At 34.8% G+C, this 26,575-nt stretch overlaps 1 protein-coding gene across 11 annotated transcripts in view; it reads right to left on the reverse strand.

The window, feature by feature from the left end:
• Positions 1 to 26,575, reverse strand: part of OSBPL1A (oxysterol binding protein like 1A) — a 333,490-nt gene that overhangs the window by 89,107 nt on the left and 217,808 nt on the right. For all 11 annotated transcript variants that reach the window (XM_007487597.3, XM_056823805.1, XM_001362403.4 and 8 more), the window contains one exon: positions 4,222 to 4,378. In XM_007487597.3, the coding sequence (XP_007487659.1) occupies positions 4,222 to 4,378 (157 nt within the window). The remainder of the gene's footprint in view (positions 1 to 4,221; positions 4,379 to 26,575) is intronic.

A 26,575-nucleotide genomic window follows, 5' to 3' on the forward strand; every position in this document is an offset into this window, starting at 1 on the left:
TGGGTGAAAGATGATACCTTTGAATTGTTTGGTTTGGGAAAATTCAAATTTTTTATGATTTTTTTAATGCTTTCCATGTGCTTTTACAATTTGCACAGCATAATATATATCTCTGATGAGGTCTCAAAAATAACATCTTTTAGATTGTAATGACAATAGCAGATTGAAGCACTAGCACAGAGTTCATTAGATTCTGGTGACTCAAAGCAACAAAAACAAAACCAGGAAGAATTTAAGTGCTCTGACAATTTTTTTACAATTTTGATTTGGCATATTAGCCAGATAACACAATTGGCACTTAATTCTCTTTATCTGAACACATGTGTTTGTAAAAATAAAGATGGGGGTGGCAGGTAGGGGGGAAAGAGAATACAGAAGCCTCTTTTATTGAAATAGGCATCTTATCATCAGTTTATGCTTCCTTACTTAACAAACTTATATTTTCCTTGGCTTTCTTAGATTTTTCACTTTTACTACTGAGGCCTGGGTTTGATTCCTGGTTTGGAATGATGGGCAATAAATCATTAATGTGCAAATACAGCATTGAACTGAACTATCAGACCAGAATTACATAACAAAAGTATATATATATATATATATATTCATTCCATCAGAATTACAATACTGGGCACCTTAAAAAAGCCTTCAAATGGGGGCAGCTGGGTAGCTCAGTGGATTGAGAGCCAGTCCTAGAGACGGGAGGTCCTAGGTTCAAATCTGGCCTCAGCCACTTCCTAGCTGTGTGACCCTGGGCAAGTCACTTGACCCCCATTGCCTAGCCCTTACCACTCTTCTGCCTTGGAGCCAATACACAGTATTGACTCCAAGACAGAAGGTAAGGGTTTTAAAAAAAAAAAAAAGCCTTCAAATGTTGATCTAGATAGAGAAAAATATATTAGTTGGGCCACTGGACCACAACAAATGTAAGAAATCCTTTCCTGATTGCCAAATAACCAACACACTCAAAATAGAAACAAAACAAAACCTCTTTTATGAGAAAGCAATTAGAATTGGGGATGCGTTCTTCTTGGGGAAAGAAAACTAATAACTAATAATAATAATAATAATAATAGAAACTCTTGAGGTATTTGGTGAAAAAATGAGCAACAATACAAAATTTAAATTCTTCAACTAGGAAGCTAGTGGCAAAGAGCTCTCTGGACAATGATTCAAGATGACCTGAATTCAAATCTTGTTTCAGATGTATATTCACTGTGTAACTCTGGGCAAGTCATTTAATCTCTCTCAACCTCAGTTTCCTCAGCTGCAAAATGGGAATAATATTAGTACCTATCTCCTATGGTTGTTGTGAGGAGGAGCTGAGATGCTAGTAGTAGCCAGCATTTATACAGTGCTTTAAGGTTTGTGGTGTTTTACAAATATAATATCATTTTACACAGCAACCCTGGGAGGCAGTTGCTATTATTAATTTCATTCTACAGATGAAGGAACTGGGATAAATAGAGTTGAACACCTTGGCCAGCATCACAACACAGCTAAGTCTAGTGCAAGACCAGAAGTCATCCTTATGAATGCATGTCCAATGCTCTATCCATTGTTCTACCTATTTAAAGTATTATGCAAAGCTTAAAAGTGCTATATAAATGTTAACTAACCATTATTATGTATGTTAGGATATTTTCAATGTGAGGATTTGCCAAATAAAAAAAGATCTTGGTTTATTCATTTCATGATATTAGTGTAATTTATTTATTCTAGAAATATAATTTTATTTCTCTACATTTCTCCTTAGTGACCTGGTTTGAGAAGGAAGGAAGGAAGGAAGGAAGGAAGGAAGGAAGGAAGGAAGGAAGGAAGGAAGGAAGGAAGGAAGGAAGGAAGGAAGGAAGGAAGGAAGGAAGGAAGGAAGGAAGGAAGGAAGGAAGGAAGGAAGGAAGGAAGGAAGGAAGGAAGGAAGGAAGGAAGGAAGGAAGGAAGGAAGGAAGGAAGGAAGGAAGGAAGGAAGGAAGGAAGGAAGGAAGGAAGGAAGGAAGGAAGGAAGGAAGGAAGGAAGGAAGGAAGGAAGGAAGGAAGGAAGGAAGGAAGGAAGGAAGGAAGGAAGGAAGGAAGGAAGGAAGGAAGGAAGGAAGGAAGGAAGGAAGGAAGGAAGGAAGGAAGGAAGGAAGGAAGGAAGGAAGGAAGGAAGGAAGGAAGGAAGGAAGGAAGGAAGGAAGGAAGGAAGGAAGGAAGGAAGGAAGGAAGGAAGGAAGGAAGGAAGGAAGGAAGGAAGGAAGGAAGGAAGGAAGGAAGGAAGGAAGGAAGGAAGGAAGGAAGGAAGGAAGGAAGGAAGGAAGGAAGGAAGGAAGGAAGGAAGGAAGGAAGGAAGGAAGGAAGGAAGGAAGGAAGGAAGGAAGGAAGGAAGGAAGGAAGGAAGGAAGGAAGGAAGGAAGGAAGGAAGGAAGGAAGGAAGGAAGGAAGGAAGGAAGGAAGGAAGGAAGGAAGGAAGGAAGGAAAACTACTCAGTACCACCAATCCACCAAAACTCTTTAATACTTTACTTTTTTTTACTATTTACTGTACTTCTCAAAGTATATTCATACACATTATCTTATTGGGCTGAAATGTTTAATAGTTTTTGTCAAGTAGTTCAAGTTTATCATTCCTTTTTTAGATAATTAGACTTTTCTAGATTTGTGGGTAAATGTTTTCTTTTGAGAGGGTACATTCAGTCTTGTATTCGCAAAGGATCCCACAATAGCCTCCCAAAGTCATCAGGGAATAAACTGTAAATGTATATTTTCTTTTAAGTGAAAACCTCTAGTTACTTGAGCAAGTTTTTTACCCCTTTATTTAATAATATTTTTACATTTAATTTTTTCCCAAATATTTTACATGTGCTTTAAAAAAATTTGAGTTTCACATTCTCTTCTTTTCTCCTTTCCTTTCCCCATTCTTGAGAAGGCAAGCCATTTGATATAGATTATACATGTGCAATCAAGGAGCATGTCTTCTAACTTGAAAAAAAAAAAAGTGACTTTGACAACTTAACCAATCTGTGATCTTGTCAGAATAAGTGCTTGGATATTTTTTGCTGAAAAAGATATACATTCTACCAAAATGGATAAGTAGGTTATTCCACCTCTAGATTTCTCTCCACTGAGACAGTGGTAGAAAGCAGAGAACTCCTAGGACCTAGGAGCTCAAGTGAATAAAAAAGGCATGCTTCTACTGAATCTTCCCTAAAAAGTATCACCAAGTCATGTTGTAATGAAGGTTAACAATCAGGATCATAGATTTAGAACTAAGAGGGACCTCTTCATTTTATAGATGAGGAACTTAGGCCAAGAGGTTCAGTGCTTAATTCAAGGTCACTAAGGTCATATGGGGAAGAGCTGAGACTTGAACTTAGGTCCTCTCTAATTATAAACTGAGCATACTTTCCCTTGAAAGCACTTAAAACCTATTAAAAAAAACCCCTACTTAATAGTAATCCCCCCCCCCCCCGAGAGAAATTTTACATAGGACATGAAACCAACTTTTTACATATTTTTAAAAAATAATAATAATGTGCTGTATTAATGTGACATTTGCATATTTAACTGTCCTGTATTTTAAGCTGAAACTGGAGAACAGTGGTATCTATAACATCTCATTAACTCTACAAAGTCTCTGACTAAACCACAAGGGGGATAAAAACCATACAAAGGTTGTTAGTCAACATAAATTGGATGTGCACAGCAAAGAGAGAGTCTTATTAAATTGTCTTTGTTTAAATGTAACTTAATTGTGTCATCAGGCTGGCAATATTACCATTCATTCTTAATAAAATCAACAAGAAGATCAAATGACTGGAAACTAAAATAGCAATAGAAGTCATCATCATAAAAGATGTATGATGAAAAAAAAGAACCCAGCATCAAATTCAGTGGGCACATTTGGACAAGTCTAAGGAAGGTACCTGAAGCATTTAAATATTGTCTACCATTTAATTTGCTGATATAAGTGGAATAGATCAAACTTTTGTGCCTTATTCCTCAATTTCTATATGCTTCTCTTTTGTAGGCAGAAGAAAATGAACTTAGAAAAACAGTAACAGTGTAAATGAACTGGGAAAAACAGTGGCAGTGAGCACCTGGGCGAGAGTGTGTGTGTGTGTGTGTGTGTGTGTGTGTGTGTGTGTGTTGTGTGTTAGAAAAGGAAAAACTTTTTAGCGAATCTAAACAAATTTTATTTTACACCACAAAAATTAAAATTATTATATGTCAAAACAGGTCAACCTACCTGTGTTTTTTGATGCCATTGGACAGGGAATCGCCACCACCACAATCTTTTCCTTCAGACATTCTGCTTTTTCTATTGTTCAGAAGCTCTCTTCTTTCTTCAAATGAACGTGCTGTTACTGTTTCCAATCTACTTATGGACTGCTCCGACTCTGAATCTGTAGTAGAGCAGGTGCATGTTAATGACTAGATCTTTGATGCTAGACTTCAAGAAACAACAGATACCTCCCTCAATGAACCAAGCACTGAAACTTAAGTAGACCACTTTGTTCTTCAGACAGCTTGTTAACTATCCCTACAGGGATTTCAGAGAATCTATACAGAACAAATAAAACTTGACATTCTGCAAGGCATTAAATTCTTCTCGAATTCATTGAACAAATAAAATGGTAAAGAAGATAGGACATTCATTCTAATAATTAACTATGTCCCAGATGCAAAAACCTATATTCAGTCTTAGTCATATCAATCTAGACAAAATTCAAGTTCACACAAAATGTTTATTTAAAGAAGTTTGATACTTTTAAAAATTGCATTACTTTTTTAAAATATTGCTTCATTCAGCTTAAAGAAATCTTCACCAAAGATCCAAAAGGAGATACATATTTTTTGTTTTCTACATTATGTGTATTGATTACTAACTAGTGACTTTATATATACTTTGTATTTTACTTACTTGTAGATAGTCATATTTCCCCAGGAGATTTTAAATTCCTTGAAGGTGGGTACTGTTTTATTTTTGTTTCTGTATGCTCACATAGCAAAGCATTTAATAAATATTTGATTAATTATCTCATTAGATCCTTATAAAAACCCTTTAAAGTAACATACCTTTATAAATGAAGACATTGATAAAAAGGTTAAATGACAAAGTCACATGGTTCAAAAATAACAAGGGGAAGTTTGTTAGAATAAAAGTTCATTAAATAATTACCACTACAAGTGTTTATGAAATTATCAGTTTGTAATATCTGTAGCTTGCCCCTCAAAAGTAGTAAAGCAATAATATGCATTCAAATAGATTACTTAATCAAAGAATTCACTCTAGATTCCTTAGTATGAATATGAAATTTTCTGGTATATTCTTTCTTCTTCCCTATTATTTTTATTCTTCAAAAATAACAACACATTTGCAATTTCTTGCTTTAGTGCTGGAATCTAAAAAAAAAATTCTAGAAATAGTATGTATGTGTATATTTTTTGAGCCTAAGCCTCTTAAATAATATCATCATTTGCAAAAAACACTGTTTTAAGGGACATCAATGCTTTGTTATTTGATTTCCCACACTTTTTTTATTTAAATGGCCTTTCTCTTTTGCAACTCCCAGATGCATTCAGAGAATTTTATTTTCTATAATTATATTCTATAACTGTTTCATGTCCCCCTACCACACCGGAAACCCCAAGAAATCAGTGTGTCTACGGGTTATCTAAACTAGAAGTATCAACTTCTCAAAGTGCTAGAGAGAACTAGATTAAAGTATAAATAAAAAATGTCTAACAAAATAAATAAAAATACAACAGAGATACTGTTAATTTGTGGGTTCCTAAGTCACCATACAGCCAGAAGTTTCAATTTGATTTTAACCCCACTGATTTAAATTTATCTCAGCAAGTATCTGAGGGCCTTGCCATGTATGTTTGCCACAGTAAGTGCATAATAAATAATTTGGTGATAAATAATTAATGGCATAACAACATATATGTTTGTTCACCTCTGTACACCCCAGAGTATAAACTTGTTTTTTTACATAACCTTTGACAAATATAGCTATTTCTAATATGAGATTAACACTATTTCTACTTCTCTGTTTTGGACAGTTAGTCAAAGAAGAAATAGTATGTTAGTAAGAAGACAATTTTAAAGGCAGGGATTTATTTTCAAGATAACTTAAAAAAAAAGATCTGAGAAGAATAATAAAGGATATATATGGTATTCTCCCCACAAGAAGACATGACCAAGAATAAAGTGTTATCAATAGACCCATATGCCACCTTTCTCGCCTCTCAAAATCTTTGTGAGAATTATCTACCCAGGCATCAAAGGTATCATCAATTAAAACATGAGTTGGCAACAAGCAGATTTTCACAGATAATTCTGTACAGGTCTAATGTATATAGTCACATGAATGACAGACATAGAGAACATAAAATCTAGTTATGTTTCCTGATCTTAATTTTAAAGACATTTAACTTTGTAAAACCAAATGTATAGTTGGAAGCCTGTCCTCAAAGTGTCTCCTACACATATATTAAAATTATACAAGATTTTGAAAGCTATGACAATGGAGCTAAATGTTCAATAACCTTCTGAATACTGACATCAATTAAGGTATAAATAGAGTCATATTCACCAGAGAGGTTTAGTTTGCATCATGGAAGATGTCCTGCCCAAAGTACATACTAAAGAAAAATTTCACCAGTGAGGTGAAGTCTGACTAAATACAATTGAGCTCCAGGAAATCATAAAACTTTTTTTCTGTGAAATCTAGCCAATAAAAGAAATATTGGGCTAAGTACTGGGCTAATCAGACACTGTTTTACAGCAAAATAGATGAAAACTTATATTGTTTAGGCTTTGTAAGACAGATCAAGAGGAAAAATGTTATATCAAATCAGTCCATGTGTATATGTATACATAGTGTGAGAAAGCAGAGTGGTATAGTTAGTTGGCCATGGAGTCAGGATGAGCTAGGTCATGTCTTGTTTTGCATGTGACCATGGATAAATCATCTAACCTCTCAGTAACCAAATAACTCTCTAAAATTATAAGTTAAATGTGAATAGCCAATGCAGATCAGTGAAAATAGTTCTGCATACCAAGCAGACCTCACTTCTAGATTAGGATATGGAAAAGTTTTAAAAAATCATATAATACAAATATGCACACACACATATTAGACAGGTACTAAAAATGGACAGTGAATGGGGTCCAGAATTAAATAGGAAGTTAGTTTAGGTGAGATTTGGAAAATATTCCCAAACTGCCTACAACTACAGAAGCTGAACTATTTAACATTAGTACTGCTAATATGGCTTTAAACCATGGGAAGTGATTTCTAAGAACCAAAATGACAAGGAGTGATAGAAAGAGGTGTGATTAGTATAAGTCAGCTGCAGCATATTACCAATGAGAACTGTCACAAAACATTACTGAATAAAGTATATCTGGAAAAGAAAGCTGAAAAGCCCTAAAATAAGAATGGGAGACAATAAAGGTACAGTTTTACAAGTCCAATGGGAGTCCTCAGACATTAAAAGGATATTCTTTAGGGCAGTGAAGAGGTTCTTTAGGGAGAACTGATGGGTAAGAATCATAGAAGATGAGAGAGTTATGAAGGGTACCAAGCCAAGCAATGAAGTAAAGCAACAAATATTTACTAAACATATATGAGTAAGGCATTGTGTTAGGCTTTCTGGGAGATACAAAAAAAAAATAAGACATGATCTCTGTTCTCAAGGAATTAAAGAGTCTAAACATAGAAATAAAAGAGATATACATAAAAATAAAATCCAGAGGCAAATAATTAGTGTACTCAAAGTAATCTAAAAGAATTCAAGATTAAAGCAATGACAAGCATTTCCTAAGATCAAGCTCTGACTTGGTGAATATAAGCACTAGGTATCAGGACACTAACTTGTGACATTAACACAGTAAAGAAAAGCAGAAGAGAAAAAAAAGAAGTAACTTTGAGGGTACTCTAGATCAAGAACATCACTGTCACTGACAATGTGAAAAGCTTATAACCTTTGTAAGGCCTTATGTTTCAGAATTCTAGGAGCTCAGCAGCACAATTACATGGCCTGAAATAAAGAATTCCTTGAGAAATACACAAAGCAAACATATCCCAGAACATCTAAACTACCAGACATTGACACATGTGTCTCAGATAGCAGCAATGGATCCCTACTTGTGTCCCCATTATATGCCATCAGGAGGTAGTATCAGTATAAGGGAGATATGATGCATACCCACTATTTGAGGTTTCTGTGGGCTACCCCTCTAGCTCACAGTTTCAGCTGTGCCCTGTTCTTTTTTTTTTAATTATAAAGATATTTTATTTTACCAATTACATATAATAACAAATTTCCATATAAGTTTCTGAAGTTATATAATCCAAAATGTCTCCCTTCCTCCCTTCCCTCTTTCCTGGAGCTGTGTGTCACACTCTTAAGATTCCCAGGTTCTGTGCCATTATTTAGATGAACATGTACACCCAAGGAGACTGGACTCCCAGATATGAAAGTAAACTCTACTTAACCAGTCTGGCCAGTTTATCCAAAAGGCTTATAAGGTCAACCCCTACTCAAAGTAATTTTAGAGTTGTGCTGCAATGACTTATAACGCATGATTGTGACACAAGTGATATTACTTCAATTCTGAATCAAGTGAATAGACTTTTTCTGCCACAAAACATCAACTAGGTCTGTGATGGCAAAGACATGGCAGGTATCCAGAGGGGGTTTCTCCTCTCCCCCTCTCCACAGCGCCCAAGGACATTTTTGGGTGCCCCACCCTCTGCCCAGAAGCGAGTACTTCCTCCCTCCTCTGCCTAGGGTAATGTGGGGGAAGAGGGCAGAGGGGTCAGTCACAGGCAGCTTGAAGTTACAGTCTGGGCACACAATCTTGAAAAGGTTTGACAATGCTAAACTAGGTCCTGCCCATAGGCAAACAAGTCAATACCTAAGGGTATTTTCCTATTATTATATACCAGTGAAGGGAAACCTTTTAAAGACAGAGTGCCAGGCCCTGTCCCCACCCCACACTCCAGACTAAATGCCATGCCCACAATCCCCATCAAGTGCCTGGCATGCCCCCCATCCTGTACCCTACAGAGGAGAGGGAGAAAGTGCTCCCATATGGCTGCTGGGCAGAGGGATGGGAGGTGTGAAAAAATGTCATCGGGGAGGTGGAGAGAGAAAGGGGAGCAGTTCTGCCCAAGTCCTTCTGCCTTTCTAGTAATGAACTGGGGTGGGGGCACAGCCATGTGCCCACAGAGAGCACTGTGTGCCATCTTTGGCACCTATGCTATAGGTTCACCATCACTGGTATAGGAGTTCTTAACTTTTTTTTCCCTTTCATGGGTCTCTTTGAAGCCTAATAAATCCTTTAGATCTCATCAAAATAGTACTCTTAAATACACAAAACAAAAAACATGATATTACAAGGGCAATTATATTAAAAGACAGTTATTAAAATAAGAACCCTTGCTTACATTTAAATCTTTAAAAAGAGCTTAATGCCAAATGTATTCCTTTCAGAATATAAATGTGGCACTATTTTTATAATTAAAAAAATTTTTTTCTAGAATTAGAAAGTATGTTCTATTTTCTGTAGCCATCAAATTTCAGTTTCACTGGCTAATTTTTAAAATTGTGTGTGTGTGTTTTGTTTTCTAAATTAATGGATTAACCTCAGAAAGACCTACATTCAAATCATGCTTCTGACACATAGTGTGATTCTGGGCAAATCACTGAATCTCTTGATGCTCTAGGCAACTCTGAGGCTTTAAGCTACAGAGAAGGTACCAGTCTGTTCTGGTGGAAGGAATTTCCTTACCTGAAAGTTCCCCATATCATTGAAATCAGTTCAAGCCCCTTTTACTAACCCATTAAATGGTATTTCAATTCAGCAACATTTACAGTTAAATTGCAAAATTATGTTAACCTAGCTCTCCCTTATATTCCTGAATCTACAGTAACAAAATGAGGTTTTAATACTTGTATCTTAGATTTTTTTAATATATTCCTCAAAATACTAAGTCCTAATGTATTAACATGGAGAATCTTTTCTGACTAGTGCTTGATCTCAAATTAATGAGAATTTTTAAGGGAACAGAACCATTAATACCACACTTGAAGACAAGAATTCATAAAAGAAAGACCATTATATTTTGTAAGACTCCCTTGAAAATCAACTACATTGCATAAAAGAAGTACTCTAGAACAAATGCTTTGGTCTCAGAGACACTTTATAGTCTTTAAAAATTAAGGAAGCAAAATGTTGTTGAAAGATTAAAAAAGGTTAAAAGAAAAAGTCTCTAGAAGATACTATCCAAATGAGGGCCAAGGTCAAAATTAGTTGCATGTAAGAGTAGAACTTAGGAAATAATTTCTTAAGCTTACGAATTCCCATACAACTAAAACTCCATTGCTAGATGAATACAGAGAAACATAGAATGATCTGTATAATCTGATGCAAAGTAAAAGTAAGCAGTCAAAAACAGTAACTACAACAACTCAAAGAACCCCTTACCCACCAAGGTAGCTTTTCTTTATTTGAAAATAAATATATTGTATTAGCAATTTAATTTACCATTAGAATAAAAATTTTACTATATTAGTATTATTATTATGTTAGGACTATTATTTTAGAATTCCAATTTACTATAATGGAAGCTAAAATGTCTTAGCATTGTTATGAAAACAAGTTTTGAGCTTGTGAACCTTCTACAAGTGGAGTGTGGATTTCTGGGATCTCTGAACCATACATTGAGCTGCTGCTCTGGAGTACCCGTACAATCCTTAATTTGTCTCACTTAAAAAACAATATAGTATGACTAAAAGAATTACAGAGGCACAGATTTAAAAGGAAACATTTCCACCTATCTTCAAATATCTGTTCAAAATAGGTCTTGCAACCAATAAGCAATCAGCATTTACACAATATAGCTATAAGTTGTATTAGAAAAGAATACTAAACACACTGTGCTAAGAGCACTTGAATCAATGTTTCTGTTTCAAACCCTTACATGAAATAAGTAATTAAATTATGCCCACTTTCAGACTGATGTTCAGAAGCCTAGAGAAAAGAAAGAACTCTTTGATACAATCCAATCATTTTTTTAGAGCTGATGAATCTGAGTATTTAAGTCATTAGAAATCCTTCAAATTACAAAGATATGTGAGGAAAGGGAAAAAATGTATATCGTAAACTTCAATAATCCTTAAAAATAATGCTAAGAATGATTTCATTTTCAATGAATTTTGAAAACAAAGCAAATATCATAGCAAATAAAATATATTTAGTAAACTACATGGTAATATTAAACCATCAAGAGTAAATACACAAAGCTTATAGCTAATATCTGAATTAAACTTGTACTCTGGATTCATTGAAAACAGTTCAAACATTGTTTCCCCAAGTTAATCTCAAACATTTTCTCCAACATGATAGAAAGATACAAACATATGGACAGGTTTCCAGATCGCCTGAACCCAAAAAATAAAAGTCATTATAAATGACTAAAGAAAAAGAAAAAAAAACCTAACTGTAAACTATTTCAAATTGATTGTACACACAAACAGAAAAGCACAGGAATGACTGCCAAAAGACTGTAACAATGGTCTAGTGAGAAAATAAGTAAAAGAATGAAATACAATGTTGTTGGTAGAAAAAAATGGTTAAGAAAAAAGTCTCAAGTAGATACTCTCCAAATGAGGGCCAAGGTCAAAATTAGTTGCATATGATGGTAGTACTTAGGAAAAAATTTCTTAAAGTTTCTAATTCCATGCAACTAAAACTATCATGCTAGATGAATACAGAGAAGCATGGAAAGGTCTATATAATTTGATTAGGAGTAAAGTAAGTAGAGTCAAGTAAGTAACTACAACATAAATGGAAAGAATAGCACACCCTCAAATCAAAAGTGATGTGACAAAATTATAAAGCTTAAGCATGACTTGAATGAAGAGAGATGAGTAGAGACTGCCAACCTTCTCTTTCCTAGAGGTGGGAGATTAATAGCTGCTACACATTGCATATATTTTCAGATTCTTTTTTCAATGTATCCTCAGTTATACTGACTTTCTGCTCCTCTAAAAAAATATTAGTTATATGAAATGGCCCTTTTGGAGGGGGAGGGGAAAATATTTCGGATAACTGATAATAAGGAAATTAAAATGTCAATAAAACTTTTAAAAATATGCTTTCAAAGGGCTAAAAAGGGAATTACAAAATATACATAAGTATTCTAACCAAATACATAAAGCTCTTTAGCACACGGTCTATCTATGTTTCCCACATGTTCCATTTTGGACTGCTAATTCAGGATTTGCAATCTGTTCTGTTGAAATCTTGGCCCAGAAGATTTTTCATGCAGTATATAAATTAATTACAATAGGGAGCAATTCTAGATTGTATTAACAACTAGACAATCAGTCATCAAACATTTATTAAGTTGAGAAATAGTTCCTACTCTCAAGAAGGATCCATTCTAATAGGGGAGACAATGTTAACTAGGCATCTACACAATAAATATAGAGTTAAGAGGTGAAAGCACTAATGGGTGGGGATGGGGGGTAGGGTTAGGGAAATACACCTTGTAAAAGGTGGGATTTTAGTGGCATCTTAAAGAAAACCAGGGAAACTAAGAGATGGAGGTTCAAGGCCAGAACACTGAAAGCATGGAGGACAGCCAGTGCAAAAGCAGGAGATGAAAGATGAAGTGTCATGTTTGAGGAATAGTTAGTAGGCCATGATACCTGAAGTGTAGTGCATGGAAGGGGGAGAGAGGTTAAGCTATTGCAGAGCTTAAATGCCAAACAAGAGTTTATATTTGATTCTAGAGGTAGATAATAGGCATTGGAAATCACAGTGTAGAATGGTGGCTTTGTAGAAAACACTTGGGAAGCTGAGAAGGTGAACTGGAATGGGAGAAACTTGAGGCTCAGTGATGTATTAAGAGACAATTACAAAAGTTCAGGAAGAAAGTGATGAAAGCATGAGCTAGAGATGTAGCTGGGTAAGTGGAGATCATGGGATATATGAAAGATGCTATGAAGGAAATGACAAGATTTGGCAATGGCCTGCATATTTGGGGTAACTAAGAGTGAAGAGCTAGGGATGTCAACCGAGGTGACTGGAAGAATGGTGGGTATCCTGAATAACAGAACTCTGAAAGAGAAGTGTGTTTGATGAGAATGATAAATGAGTTCTGTTTTGGACATGTTGAGAGTGAAGTGCTTGTGCTACATTTGGTTCAAACTGTCTAACAGGCAGTTGGGAACAAAAGAACTAAAGCTCAGAAGAGAGACTAGGGCTTTAGGAGACTAAACCTAGGAGTCATCTGCACTACAAGGAAAACTGAACTAATGGGATCTGATGGGATCGTCGAGTGAGGAAAAAAAAAAGAGGGAAAACAGATCTATGGTGGAGCCTCAGGTTATGGTTAGTGAACACAATGTGGACAAAGAACCAGCAAAATAGACTAATCAGGAATACTAGAACAGTTAGGACCAAGAACCAAGAAAGAGCAAATTTGACACTTTGCCTTCTACCTCTCTGCATACAAATCATTCCCCAAGCCTGGAATGTATATCTTCCTCAGAAACTTTTCCTTTATTAAGTCATAGAAGAGGTATCCTTTTTCTATAGCATTTCCTTTGACTTCCAGTTTTTAGTATTTTTCTTTTCCTCGATTTACTTTATAATTCACTATTTCAATGAATTTGTGATCTTACCAATATGGATATTCCCTGCAACACTGCAGATCACAGTCCATCCATGGGGGCCCTTTCCCCACATTTTCTCAATATCACATAGAAACAGAGTACCCTGTTATTGCTATTGTTATATTATCAGTCTATCTTTCCCCCCACCCCAGTCATATGTTTCTCTTTTCTGCATATTTCCCTCATTTACAATATGTTGCGGTCTTCTCAAGTATACTCTTCAATTCTCCATTGCTCCTTGGGTGATTTTTAATTTCAGTTTTTCAGGGAGCACAATAGTCTATGATTTACTAATAGAACACTACTTGAAAAGTATGGGTATTCTAAAAATGGGCCTTTGGTGTTATTTCTCATTTAGATAAGAGAATGGGGTCAAATTTATAAAAAAAATAAGAGCCATTTCCCAATAACTGTAAATGAGGTTTAACTCCATTCCCAAGGACTTAGTTAAATAAAAATACCATTAACCTTCAGTACCTGCATCTACTTATACCCAAAATACTTGGGACTGGGCTGGTATGTTTCCCCAAGTTGCTGTGACTGTGGCTAATTCTTTCTTTCCTAAGCTTTGATAAACTCACATTTTTTCCCTGGCCTCCCTAAAAAGTATATATGGGAACTTGAATTCTAAAATTTGGTGGAAATTCCAAGTAATTATTATTGTGTGTCTTTCATGAGATAGTGGTCATCCCAGTGCAGTTGGCTCTGTGTGGTGCTGGGATCATTGTCTCCCTTGTCCTGATTAAAGACGTTTTTTAAACTACTCGGGTAGTTATAAGTTATTTTTTTAGGTTGACAATGATTTAATAATCTAAATTCAACTTACCTTTCCAAGTACTCCTTCATGCACTATTTGGTCAAACAAAATTGATCTTCTTGCTATTATTTAAACGTGGCATACTTTCTCTTTTCTCCATGCTTTTGCACAGGCAATTCCCCAAGCCTGGGATGCATTCTCTCATCATTGGCATCTCTTAAAATTCCTAGCTTGATTCAGAACTCTACTGAAATGCTTTCTCCTACATGAGGGCTTTCCTGATCTCTCTCCCCATACCAGTTCTCCCAATTTATTTTGTATATTCTTATTTTATGCACAGTTATATATGTACATATCTAAACTTGATACAGTATAAAAACCTTGAGAGTAATGGAGAATGAAATGGCAAACCACTCTAGTATATCTGCCAAGAAAACCCTAAATGGGGTCACAAAGTATCAAATATGACTGAAACAAACAAAAAACAACTAAACAACTACATCTTAAGGGAAGAGATGATTTCCTTTTTCTTTTTGTACCACCACTTTCCACTCACTTCCCCACCCCTAGAATTTAGTATGATGAATTTAGCACATAGTAAATTATTAACAAATGTTTATTTTTGACTGAACTATAGATATTCTTAATTCAACTGTTTTTTTCCAGTTGGATAGTTATGTTGAATTCTTTTGAGTATAACAATTTGTAGTCTGTGTAGGCACACTGTATGTCCCCATATGAATATAAGCTTGATGAAGGCAGGTGCTATTTTTATGTATTTTTGTATGCCTAGTACATAAGCATAGAGTCAGTGCTTAATAAACATTTGCTGAATCAAACTTGTTTAAGAAAAATGAATAGGAAGGAGGAGACCAAGTTATCACTCATTGAGGATGACATGATGGTCTACATAAAGAATCCTAGAGATTCAACCAAAAAGCTAATCGAAATAATCAACAACTTTAGCAAAGTTGCAAGATACAAAATAAACCCTCAAAAGTCATCAGCATTTCTATATATTTCCAACACAGCTCAGCAGCAAGAACTAGAAAGAGAAATCCAATTCAAAATCACCTTAGACAAAAAAAAAAATAGTTAGGAATCTATCTCCCGAGACAAATACAGGAACTATATTAACACAACTACAAAACACTCTCCACACAACTAAAACTAGACTTGAACAATTGGAAGAACATTAAATGCGCATGGCTACGATGAGCCAATATAATAAAAATGACTATCCCACCCAAACTTATTTATCTATTTAGTGCCATACCCATTGAACTTCCAAAAATTTTTTTTACTAATTTAGAAAAAGCCATAACAAAGTTCATTTGGAAGAACAAAGGATCAAGGATATCCAGGGAAATAATGAAAAAAAAAATACAAAGGAAGGGGGCCTTGCAGTCCCAGATCTCAGACTATATTATAAAGCAGTGGTCATCAAAACAATTTGGTACAGGCTAAGAGACAGAAAGGAGGATCCGTGGAATAGACTTGGGGTAAGTGACCTCAGCAAGACAGTATACGACAAACCCAAAGATCCCAGCTTTTCGGACAAAAATCCACTATTTCATAAAAACTGCTGGGAAAATTGGAAGACAGTGTGGGAAAGATTAGGTTTAGATCAACACCTCACACTCTACCCCAAGATAAATTCAAAATGGGTGACTGACATGAACATAAAGAAGGAAACTATAAGAAAATTAGGCGAACACAGAATAGTATACATGTCAGACCTTTGGGAAGGGAAAGATTTTAAAACCAAGCAAGTCTTAGAAAGAGTCACAAAATGCAAAATAAATAATTTGGACTACATCAAATTAAAAAGTTTTTGTACAAACAAAACCAATATAACCAAAATCAGAAGGAAAGCAACAAATTGGGAAACAATCCTCATAAAAACCTCAGACAAAGGTTTAATTACTCAAATTTATAAAGAGCTAAATCAATTGTACAAAAAATCAAGCCATTCTCCAATTGATAAATGGGCAAGGGAGATGAATAGGCAGTTTTCAGATAAAGAAATCAAAACTATTAATAGGCACATAAGAAAGTGTTCTACATCTCTTATAATCAGAGAGATGCAAATTAAAACAACTCTGAGGTATCACCTCACACCTAGCAGATTGGCTAACATGACAGCAAAGGAAAGTAATGAATGCTGGAGGGGATGTGGCAAAGTAGGGACATTAATCCACTGTTGGTGGAGTTGTGAACTGATCCAATCATTCTGGAGGGCAATTTGGAACTATGCCCAAAGGGCAATAAAAGACTGTCTGCCCATCAATCCAGCCATAGCACTGATGGGTTTGTACTCCAAAGAGATAATAAGGAAAAAGACTTGCACAAGAATATTCATAACAGTGCTCTTTGTGGTGGCCAAAAATTGGAAAATGAGGGGATGCCCTTCAGTTGGAGAATAGCTGAACAAATTGTAGTATATGTTGGTGATGGAATACTATTGTTCTAAAAGGAATAATAAAGTGGAGGAATTCCATGGAGACTGGAACAACCTCCAGGAAGTGATGCAGAGCGAAAGGAGCAGAACCAGGAAAACATTGTATACAGAGACTGATACACTGTGGTACAATCGAAGGTGATGGACTTCTCCATTAGTGGCAATGCAATGTCCCTGAACAATCTGCAGGGATCTAGGAGAAAAACACTATCCACAAGCAGAGGACAAACTGTGGGAGAAAAACACCGAGGAAAAGCAACTGCTTGACTACAGGGGTTGAGGGGATATGACTGAGGAGAGACTCTAAATGAACACTCTAATGCAAATACCAACAACATGGAAATGGGTTCGAATCAAGAACATTTGTGATATCCAGTGGAATTGCACATTGGCTATGGGATAGGTGGGGGGTGAGGGGGGTAGAAAATGATCTTTGTCTCCAATGAATAATGCTCAGAAATGACCAAATAAAATGTTATTAAAAAATGAATAGGATCCAGATAAGTACAAAAGAAGAGATGGCAGAGGAAGAAATTACAAGGAAAAGAAATGAGTTTAAAAAAAAAAAAGGAAGACAAGACCTATGAATGGCAGAAAGTCATTAGAGGGACAAGATGAGAAAATGATAATCCATTTTGGCTTACATTCATGAATAAGAATATAAAATAAGGTTGGAAGTTGGGTTTAACTGTAAGATGGTACAGTGTCTTAAAATACAAAATGTGTTTATCAAACAGTAGGCAAAAGGGAACTATTGAAGGTTTTTAAGCAGAGGAGTAACATGGTCAGACTCACATAATAAGGGGATAATTTGGGAGCTGTATGAAGGATGGGATGAAAAGGCATAATAAACACAAGAAAAAGTCAAATACTCATGAAATCGCAAGATACTACAAAATAAAGGAGGTACCATAATGCACAGTATTCATGATAGTTCTAGTACTGGAAGGGACCTTAGGGGTCATCTAATTAAAAACTCTCATTTTAGAGACAAAGATATGCACACTGTTAAATCATTTGACAAAAGTCACATGGGTAGTAAATGTCAAAATCAGGAACTGAACCCAGGTCTCATGACTTAAAAGTCATTGTTACAGTGCTGTGATTTCACAAGAGGAAAAGATGACTGTGGATTTGACTAGTATAGATACTCAATAAATAAGTCTAGAATTACATGAAATCTTATCTAAAATATTACATTGAAAGTCATCAAGAGTAGAGAGAGTATCCTAAAAAAAGGATAGAATTCTGATGACATAAATAATTCTAATGAAAAAAAGAAGTCATTAACATACAAAAACTATGTAAGACAAAGGTAGGTAACTGATGATGAATACAAAAAAGTAGCATAGTCCTGTAGGAACAGAGTCGGAAAAATTAATTCAGAATGACCAGAGATTGGTGAAATTAAGACAGAGAAAAAAGGAAGATCAAGGAAGGGATAGAAATATTGCTGTGTAAATAGCTGGATGATAAACAGATGTCAGAGATAAAACAGACTATCCACTTCCCATGGTTTTTCTCTAATATTAACATTCCTTAGACTGTGAAAAATAAAACAAAAATGGCCAACAGAGTTAAAACACAAATTAAGTGAGGAAATAAGAAGGCAGTATCCAACTTCCTTCAACAAATTCAATTCAATAGTCCAAACAAGTAAAGAACAGAGAACTGAGCTGCCAAAAGTGATCTTTTAAAAACTGAAGAATGGGAGAGATACTGAAGGATTAAAGAATTACCCTTTTTTTTTTTTTTAAAAGAAAATAAAGTCATTTCCATTTCTGACACAATTCTAGAATTCACTTTCAAAAGGATGTTCTGCAAGCATTTAACACAGGGAAAATGTGATCAATAAGTGCCAACTAGATTAGCTAGATTTTATCAAGAATATTTCATGTCAGACTAATCTTATTTTCCTTTCAAACATGTTGTCACAAAAACATAAACATAATATACTTTATTTCACAAAGTCATATTTTCCTCATGGACAAAAAAGAGCTATGAGTTAGATGACAGAACAAGTTAGATGGAATGAAACTGGGTTGAATAATTATAACAAAAAAGTAGTGAGCAATGGATCAATGCCAATCTAGAAGAGGGATTCTTTTTTGTTTTATTTTATTTTAAAATTTTTTTCTATGGTTAAATGATCCATGTTTTCTCCCTCCCAGAGTTGACAAACAATTTCATTGGCTTATGCATACATATATACATACACATACATACATATATATCTATATGTAAAATCATTCAAACTCATTTCCATATTCTTCATGTTTGTAAAAGAGTAATCTTTTAAAACCAAAACCCCAAATCACATACCCATATAAAGAGCTGATAAATCACATGTTTTCTTCTGGATTTCTACTCCCACAGTTCTTTCTCTAGATGTGGATAGCATTCTTTCCATAAGTTCCATAAAATTGCCTTGGATCATTGCATTGCTATTAATAGCAAAGTCATCTTTGATCATTCCACAATGTCACAGTTTCTGTGAATAATGTTCTCATGGTTCTGCTTATTTCACTGCATATCAATTCATGTAGGTCTTTCCAGTTCTTAAAGAAATCCATCAATTCATCAATCCTTTTAGCACAATAGTATTCCATCACCATCATGTACCACAATTTGTTCAGCCATTTCCCAATTGAGGGACATCCCCTCATTTTCCATTTTTTTGCTACTACAAAAAGCACAACTATATATATATTTCTGTGCATACATGTTTTTAAACCCAGTAGTGGTATTTCTGGATCAAAGGGCATGCATAGAATAGGAATTCTTAACCTTTGTAGTATCAGGAACTCTTTAGCAATCTGGGAAAGTCTTTTGGGACATATTGTTCTTATCTGCCCATTCCACCAACGGAAGGCTTCAATTACTTGGCACAGACACTCCAATAAGTCACCAAGAGATTTGAGGCCTGTCGGTTACACTTAACCTGGATTTTAACCCATCTAAAAAATTGTTAAAGTATAAATTGTTTTACTGGCTTTATTCACTTCACTTTGCATCAGTTCATACATATCTTTCCAGTTTTCTTTGAAACTATCCACTTTGTCAGAAAGAAGCAAAGATGAGTAGGACAGCTTTGAAAGCTACAAGTTAAACTTAAGCACTTAAAAATAAAGGCAAGTTATAAATAATGGAAAGCTGCAGTTTCATGAAATCTCCTTTTTCTGTTCTACTATGTGGAATGACTATTTTGTTTGGTGTTTTAAGTTCAAAATTAAAAAAAAAAATTTAACTAATTTTTCCCCTCTTGATGTTCTGAACAAGTTAGAGGCATGGCTAAACAAAAACTATCTGTAAGACCAATCTGAGGTTTTCAGTGACTGAAAACTCAATGAGCAAATAGTGTGCACACTATGTCAGACAAAAAGCTCTCCCAATTAGAAGTACAGAAACAATAGTTCTGCAGTATTCTGACGTTGAATACTTATCTTCAATTCTGTTACATTTAAAGAACACATCATAGAAGTCATGACATTTCTATTTCCATGGAATCTCTTGGATATATCCCATTTTCTTTATTCACTCTAGTTCAAGTCCTTGTAATCTCTCATCTATATTATTGTAAGAGCTTTCTTGTTAGTCATCCTACCTCAATTCTTCTCACTCCAATCTCTCCACACAGCTGTCAAAATAATTTTCCTAAAGTAAAGGACTTTTCAATATTCAATAAGCTCAATTAATGTCACCACTTACTCAATAAACTTCAAAATCTCTGCAAATATTTAGAATAAAATATAGGCTCTTCTCTTTGGCATTTAAAACTCTTCAGAATATGGTCCCTTCCAAGCTTTCACATCTATTTAAAACTTCCTTTAAATATGACATAAGAATATCTGAGAACCTTTACTGGCTTTCCCATGCTGTACTATTAGGTTTTATGATACATTATTCATAAACACAAACTAAAATAGCACTAAGAGAAAACACTAGCAAGCAAAAAATCATTAACATTTCTAAAAATAGAAAAACCCCCATTAAGAGTGAGCAGCTTACAATAAAAATAAGGCATTAGTATTTTCAATCTTCAAAAAGAATTTTTTTTTCTGTAACTTGCATATATGCTTATATTCAAAGATGTCATGAAGTTTATGGATCTTGGAATTTTGGGGAAGATAAATAACTATTTAACATAAAATAATTATTTAGAAATATTTATTAAGGATTCAATATTATACTTATTGTTCTTGACATCCTTTTATACTTTCCTCTTATAACTCTATAGCAAGAAATTTAGCTTCCCTATTAAGTTTAAACAGTTCCTCCCACTCCAGGGAGGACATGCATATTCATAACTAACTGATAAATTCAGCACCATCGCTGCCATATTACTAAGAATTATGGAATAAGTGCAAAATGTCACACTTACTAGATGTTTTATTTTTGAGAATATATAGTTCTTGCTTTACGTAAATTCACATTAGGCAAATTTGGCTTCACATAAATTCTGAAAGCAATCTGAATGAAAATTTTGAATGTGAGGATCTAATTGAGCAAAGATTGCAGAAAAATAAAGGGAAGCTTCAAGAATCTAAGGTCAAAGCAAAAGTTCACAACAAAATAGCTGGTAGAAGAATTTTATCATTTGAGTGAATATTTTTCTTGTAAAAGATGGATCCAAATACTTTAAGACTTTTAGAAGTTCAAAGTCTAGTTGAGCACAATATGACTTGCTATTATTAGATTATACAAGGGAAAAAAGAGAGGGACTATCCAAACATCTCTTAATAGTTTCACAAAAAATGTTGCACAGTCAACTATCAGTGATAAAACATAAGGTGCAGTGGGTAGGGAATGGGCACTATATTACATAATATTTCTAACTTTATAGTACTCACTGTGCATATTGTATCAATAACTTTATCTTTCATTTCATAATTCTGTTTGTTATATGGTACAGTATTTAGTACATTTGATGACTTCCATAAAATATTCTTTTGTGAATCCTTTTGCTATATAGACTAAATGAAGTGGATGGATAGGGACAAATCCGTATTATGTAAAAACTGCTTTAAGTAGAGGTCTATGAAATAGTCCACTTATGTAAAGCAAGAACTACAGTACTATAGAATCATCAATCTCATCCCTAGCATGAGATCACAATTAAGAAAATCTCACTTTATAGAACTAGTCATTTTGATGGACTGCAAGCTTAATATGAATCAATAGTTTAAAGGGATAGTCAAAAGAAGTCAATGCAATTCTAAAATGCATTAACAGAAATGCAAAGAAGCAAGTGGGGAATAAGTAGGAAGAAGTCCAAATGAACTCCCCGCCTAAACTCTTTCAAATAGATTTGGAAAATGTGCCAAACGAAATCTAACAGGGAAATTCAAGAAGTCTCAACTAGCAATTTTTCCAGCCCGGGCTGGCAAAAGAACACACAGAAAGGCCTATGGACACTAGAATAGGACCATAATGGGGCACAGCAAGTTTATGGAGAGTGTGAAAACACATGCCAAAGGGTAGCTTTTTCATTCACTAACCAGATCCAGGTCACAGATCTAAGGACAGACAAAGGAAGGGACCTGTTCTCAGGGCTGACATAAAGAGCTATAACAGGCCTAAGGCAAAATAAAAGTAAGTTTAAAAGCAAACTAATGTGTGGCTCAGAACTCAATAATGAAGAAGGGTCTAAGCTCCAGTTTCTAGCCCAATATGAATCTTGCAAAATAACTACCAAGGCAAGAATCCTAGGCCCAAGAAAAGCCTGAAGTTTTAACACTGTAAATAAGCAGAGCTTCCTAGCATGAATAATAATAGCAGAGTACAACAGTAGTCTACTGTTGAGTAGACCCAAACTAATGTTAGGAACTTGCAGGGCTCAGAACAAGGAGATAGCAACCAGGTATTGGCCTTAATCAAGTCCAATAATGAAACAAGAAAGCTTGCAGGTTCCTAGCATGAGCTATTTCTAAGAACTTAGAATAATACAATATTCACTACCCTAGGAAAGGATTAATAGGACTAAGTCAGATCTTCCCTCTAGAAGAGAAAGCCCAATCCTCAATTCAGAAATAAATAGGATGGAAAATATGCCAATGAAAAAAAAATCCTACTAGGAAATGCTATTATGAATAAGAGATGTTCAAAACATAACCAAAAAGAAGAGAATGATTCCCGAAATATCTGAAATTAAAGACTCAAAGAAAAGTGCAGATTAGGCAAAAATTCAACAAGAATTCCTGAAAATATTATTAAAATAAAAGGCAGAGGAAAAACTGAAATAGAAATGAAAGCTATAGAACAAAAGTAGGAAAGAGGTTGGGACAGGAATTACAAAACTGCCCAAACAATACCCTCAGAAAATTTGAATGAATTATACTGAAACAAAGTCACAAGACTGAAAAAAAAACCCAGAAGAAAATGTAATATATTTCATAGCAAAAACAAATGACCCTGAAAACAGTTCAAGAAATGATTTAGTAATTATTGAACTATGAATTACTGAAAGAATTACTGAAAGCCATAACACTCACCCATCCATCCAAAAGGAGTCCTGATACTATATTTGAAGAAATCTCTAAAGAAAACTGTGCAGATTGACTGAATTCTGATCAGGAAATCCTATATAAAGTCATAATGAGTAATTTTTCCAGTTCAGGGTGGCTTGAGGAAGCAGTCAAAGAGATATTCAGATACTAAAAATGGAGACTGAGGAGTGGTTTGAGTAGAGCATTCTAGCATACAGCAACTGAAAGATAGTCACAAGAGCAGGAAGCACTAGGGCAGGAACATGAAAGCCAAAATGCAGAACACCCAGATCAAAGAAAAAATACTGCAAGCACTCAGAAAGAAAGAATTCAAGTAGCAAGGTCCCACAGTCAGGATCACATATGATTTAGTAGACACCAAAATAAAAGAGCAAAGAGTTTAGAATATCATATTTCAAAAGGCAAAGGATATACACCAAGAATAACCTGCCCAGAAAAGCTAAATCTAATTCTCCAAGGGGAAAAATAAACCTTTAATAAAATTGAGAACATCCAGGCATTCCTGATGAAAAGGCTAGAGCTTCAGAGAAAACTGTGGAGAGGTATAAAAAGGTAAACCATAATGAACAATAATAATGGATTAAACAAAGGTAAAATATAAGCGCACTCAAATAAGGAATGGCAGAATATTTGACAAACCTGTCCCTTCTAAAACCTATCATTATCCAGATTAGAGAGGGTATTCAATGAAACAAGACCAGGGAGTGGTTCTATTCTGTTGTGATGATTTTAAGAATGTAAACAAAGAGGAAAAGGAATATAGTAGAGGGGAAGGGAACAGAAGGTATCTCACATAACCAGTATGTTCAAGTAGATATCTTTACAAACAAGGAAGAGGGATTTGTGGTAGCAAATGTCATTTGAATTCCCCTCTCCTCTGAACTGGTCAAGTGATGGAAGAATACAAATATACAGACAATGTAAAAATCCATTTCACTTAATAGGTAAAAAAAGAAGACAAGGAGGAAAGGAGATTTGAGGGAGAGTAAATTAAAAGGTAGAAAGGTAAGTCCTAAGCAAAACAAATTCTAAGAATGTACAAAAGTATTTCTAGTTCTGTTGAAGATGGTAAAGAAAAGGAATCTGAGAGAATGCCTACAAATTGTTGAATGGCTAAAAAAGGGTGTGGTATATAAATGTGATGTAATACATTTTTATTATATGATACTCTTATCAGCATAAAGACCAACTAGGATTCCAGAGGACTAATGACATCCTGACAAGGAAGTGGAGGAGTCAGAATGCAAAGTGAGACAAATTTTGAGGGGACATGGTCGATAAGGAAATTTATTTTGATTGACTATAAATGTTTGTAATGGGTGTTATTTTTCTTGTGTTCTCAACTGGAGAGGGGAAGGGTTGCTGTAGAAGGGTGAGAAGGTGAAGCTTGTCTAATTAAAACAATGTATCTTCAAAAACAAACAGGAATCAAGAGAAAGAGAAAAAAGTGAACAAAAATGAACAACCTTAAGGGAATATACAACGATAACCTGCTTACATTCTAATATAGAGGAGATAATTCTTGGGTCCCCTATGAATTTTATTATTGGGAGGGTTCATAGAGAGAATCTAATCCAACAAAAGGCTTGGGAGTCTTAAAAGAAGACTGAAAAGAAGGGAAGGTATGCTGGGAGAAAGGGAAAGACAGGAGAAGAATGAAAAAAATTATCTCATCTAAATGAAGGGACAAATAAGCAGCTATACAAACAAGGAAGAATGGGAAAGAAGTAGATACTTTGAATCTCTTATCTGTCCTTGTCAAACGAGAGAATACATAGGCAATTTACACATTTGGGTACAAAAATACATTCTACTTAGTAGGGAAATAGAAAGTGAATAAAGGAGGAGGTGGAATTAGAGGAAAGGTAGAATTAGGGAGGGATGGAGCAGCTAGATAATAGAGTGGATAGATTCAGGCCTGGAGTTGGATGGACCTGTGTTTAAAATCTGGACTCAGACACCTCTGGATGTATGACCCGAGACAACTCACTTAACCCCGTTTGCTTTAAAAAAAAAAAAAAAGGAATTAGGAAGGTAGTGGTCCTAAGCAAAATAAACTCCTTATATATATATATATATATATATATATATATATATATATATAATATACAAAAATATTTATGGCTCTTCTGGGGGATAGCAAGCAATGGGTATTTAAGAGAATGTCTATCAATTGAGGAATGGCTGAACAAATTATGGTATATAAATGTCATGGAATACCATTGTGCTATAAGAAATGATAAAAGGGGTAGTTGGAGATAAATTTGGGAAGCCTTTCTAATGAACTGATACAGAGTGAAGTGAACAGAACCAAGAGAATGATTTATACAATGACAATATGATAAAGGCAAACAACTTTGAAAGATGTCTCTGATCAGTGTAATAAACAACCAAGATTTCACAAGATTAATATAGAAAATGTGTTACCTCATGATTAGAGAGTTAAAGGCTCAGAATGAGACATGCACTTTTGGGAAATGATCCATGCAGAAATTTGTTTTACTTTACTATACATATTTATAACAAAGGTTTTATTTTTCTTTCATCTCAACTGAGAGGCAGATATGGGAGGAAGAGAAGGCATAATTTTGGCAATTGAAAAAAATAGAAGCTAATTTTAAAAAAGAGATGTAATTTCCAGAATTTAAGGAGTGTTGACAATCCTATTGTGTTCCTGGTTGGACCAAATCTAAAATTCATTGCTCAATTGCAGGCAACATATTTTTAAAAAGACACTGATAAGCTAGAACTTATCTTGTTCTAGATGGAAAAGGTCCACAAAACCCTGCATACATCCAAGAATTGGTTGAAAGATCTGAGAGGATTTGGCATAGAGGAAGGAGACTAATAGATACTGTGATAATTCAGGCAAATCCAATTCTTTGGATCCCATCTGGGGTTTTCTTGGCAAGGATATTCAAGCAATTTGCCATTTCCTTCTCCAATGGATTAGGTAAAAAGAAGTTATGTGTTTTACCTAGGGTCACACAGCCAGTGAGGGTCAGAGGCTAGATTTGGACTCAGGTCTTATTGACTCCACATTCAGTGCTCTAACCACTATGTCCCTACCTGCCTACTTACTGTGAGAGATATCTTCAAATAATCAAAAGACTGTCACATTAAAAAAAGATAAGTCTTATTCTGCATCTTTCCAGAAGGCAGAAGTAGGACCAATAGG

The sequence above is a fragment of the Monodelphis domestica genome, chromosome 3, assembly GCF_027887165.1.
Source record: "Monodelphis domestica isolate mMonDom1 chromosome 3, mMonDom1.pri, whole genome shotgun sequence".
NCBI classification, from domain to species: Eukaryota; Metazoa; Chordata; class Mammalia; order Didelphimorphia; family Didelphidae; genus Monodelphis; species Monodelphis domestica.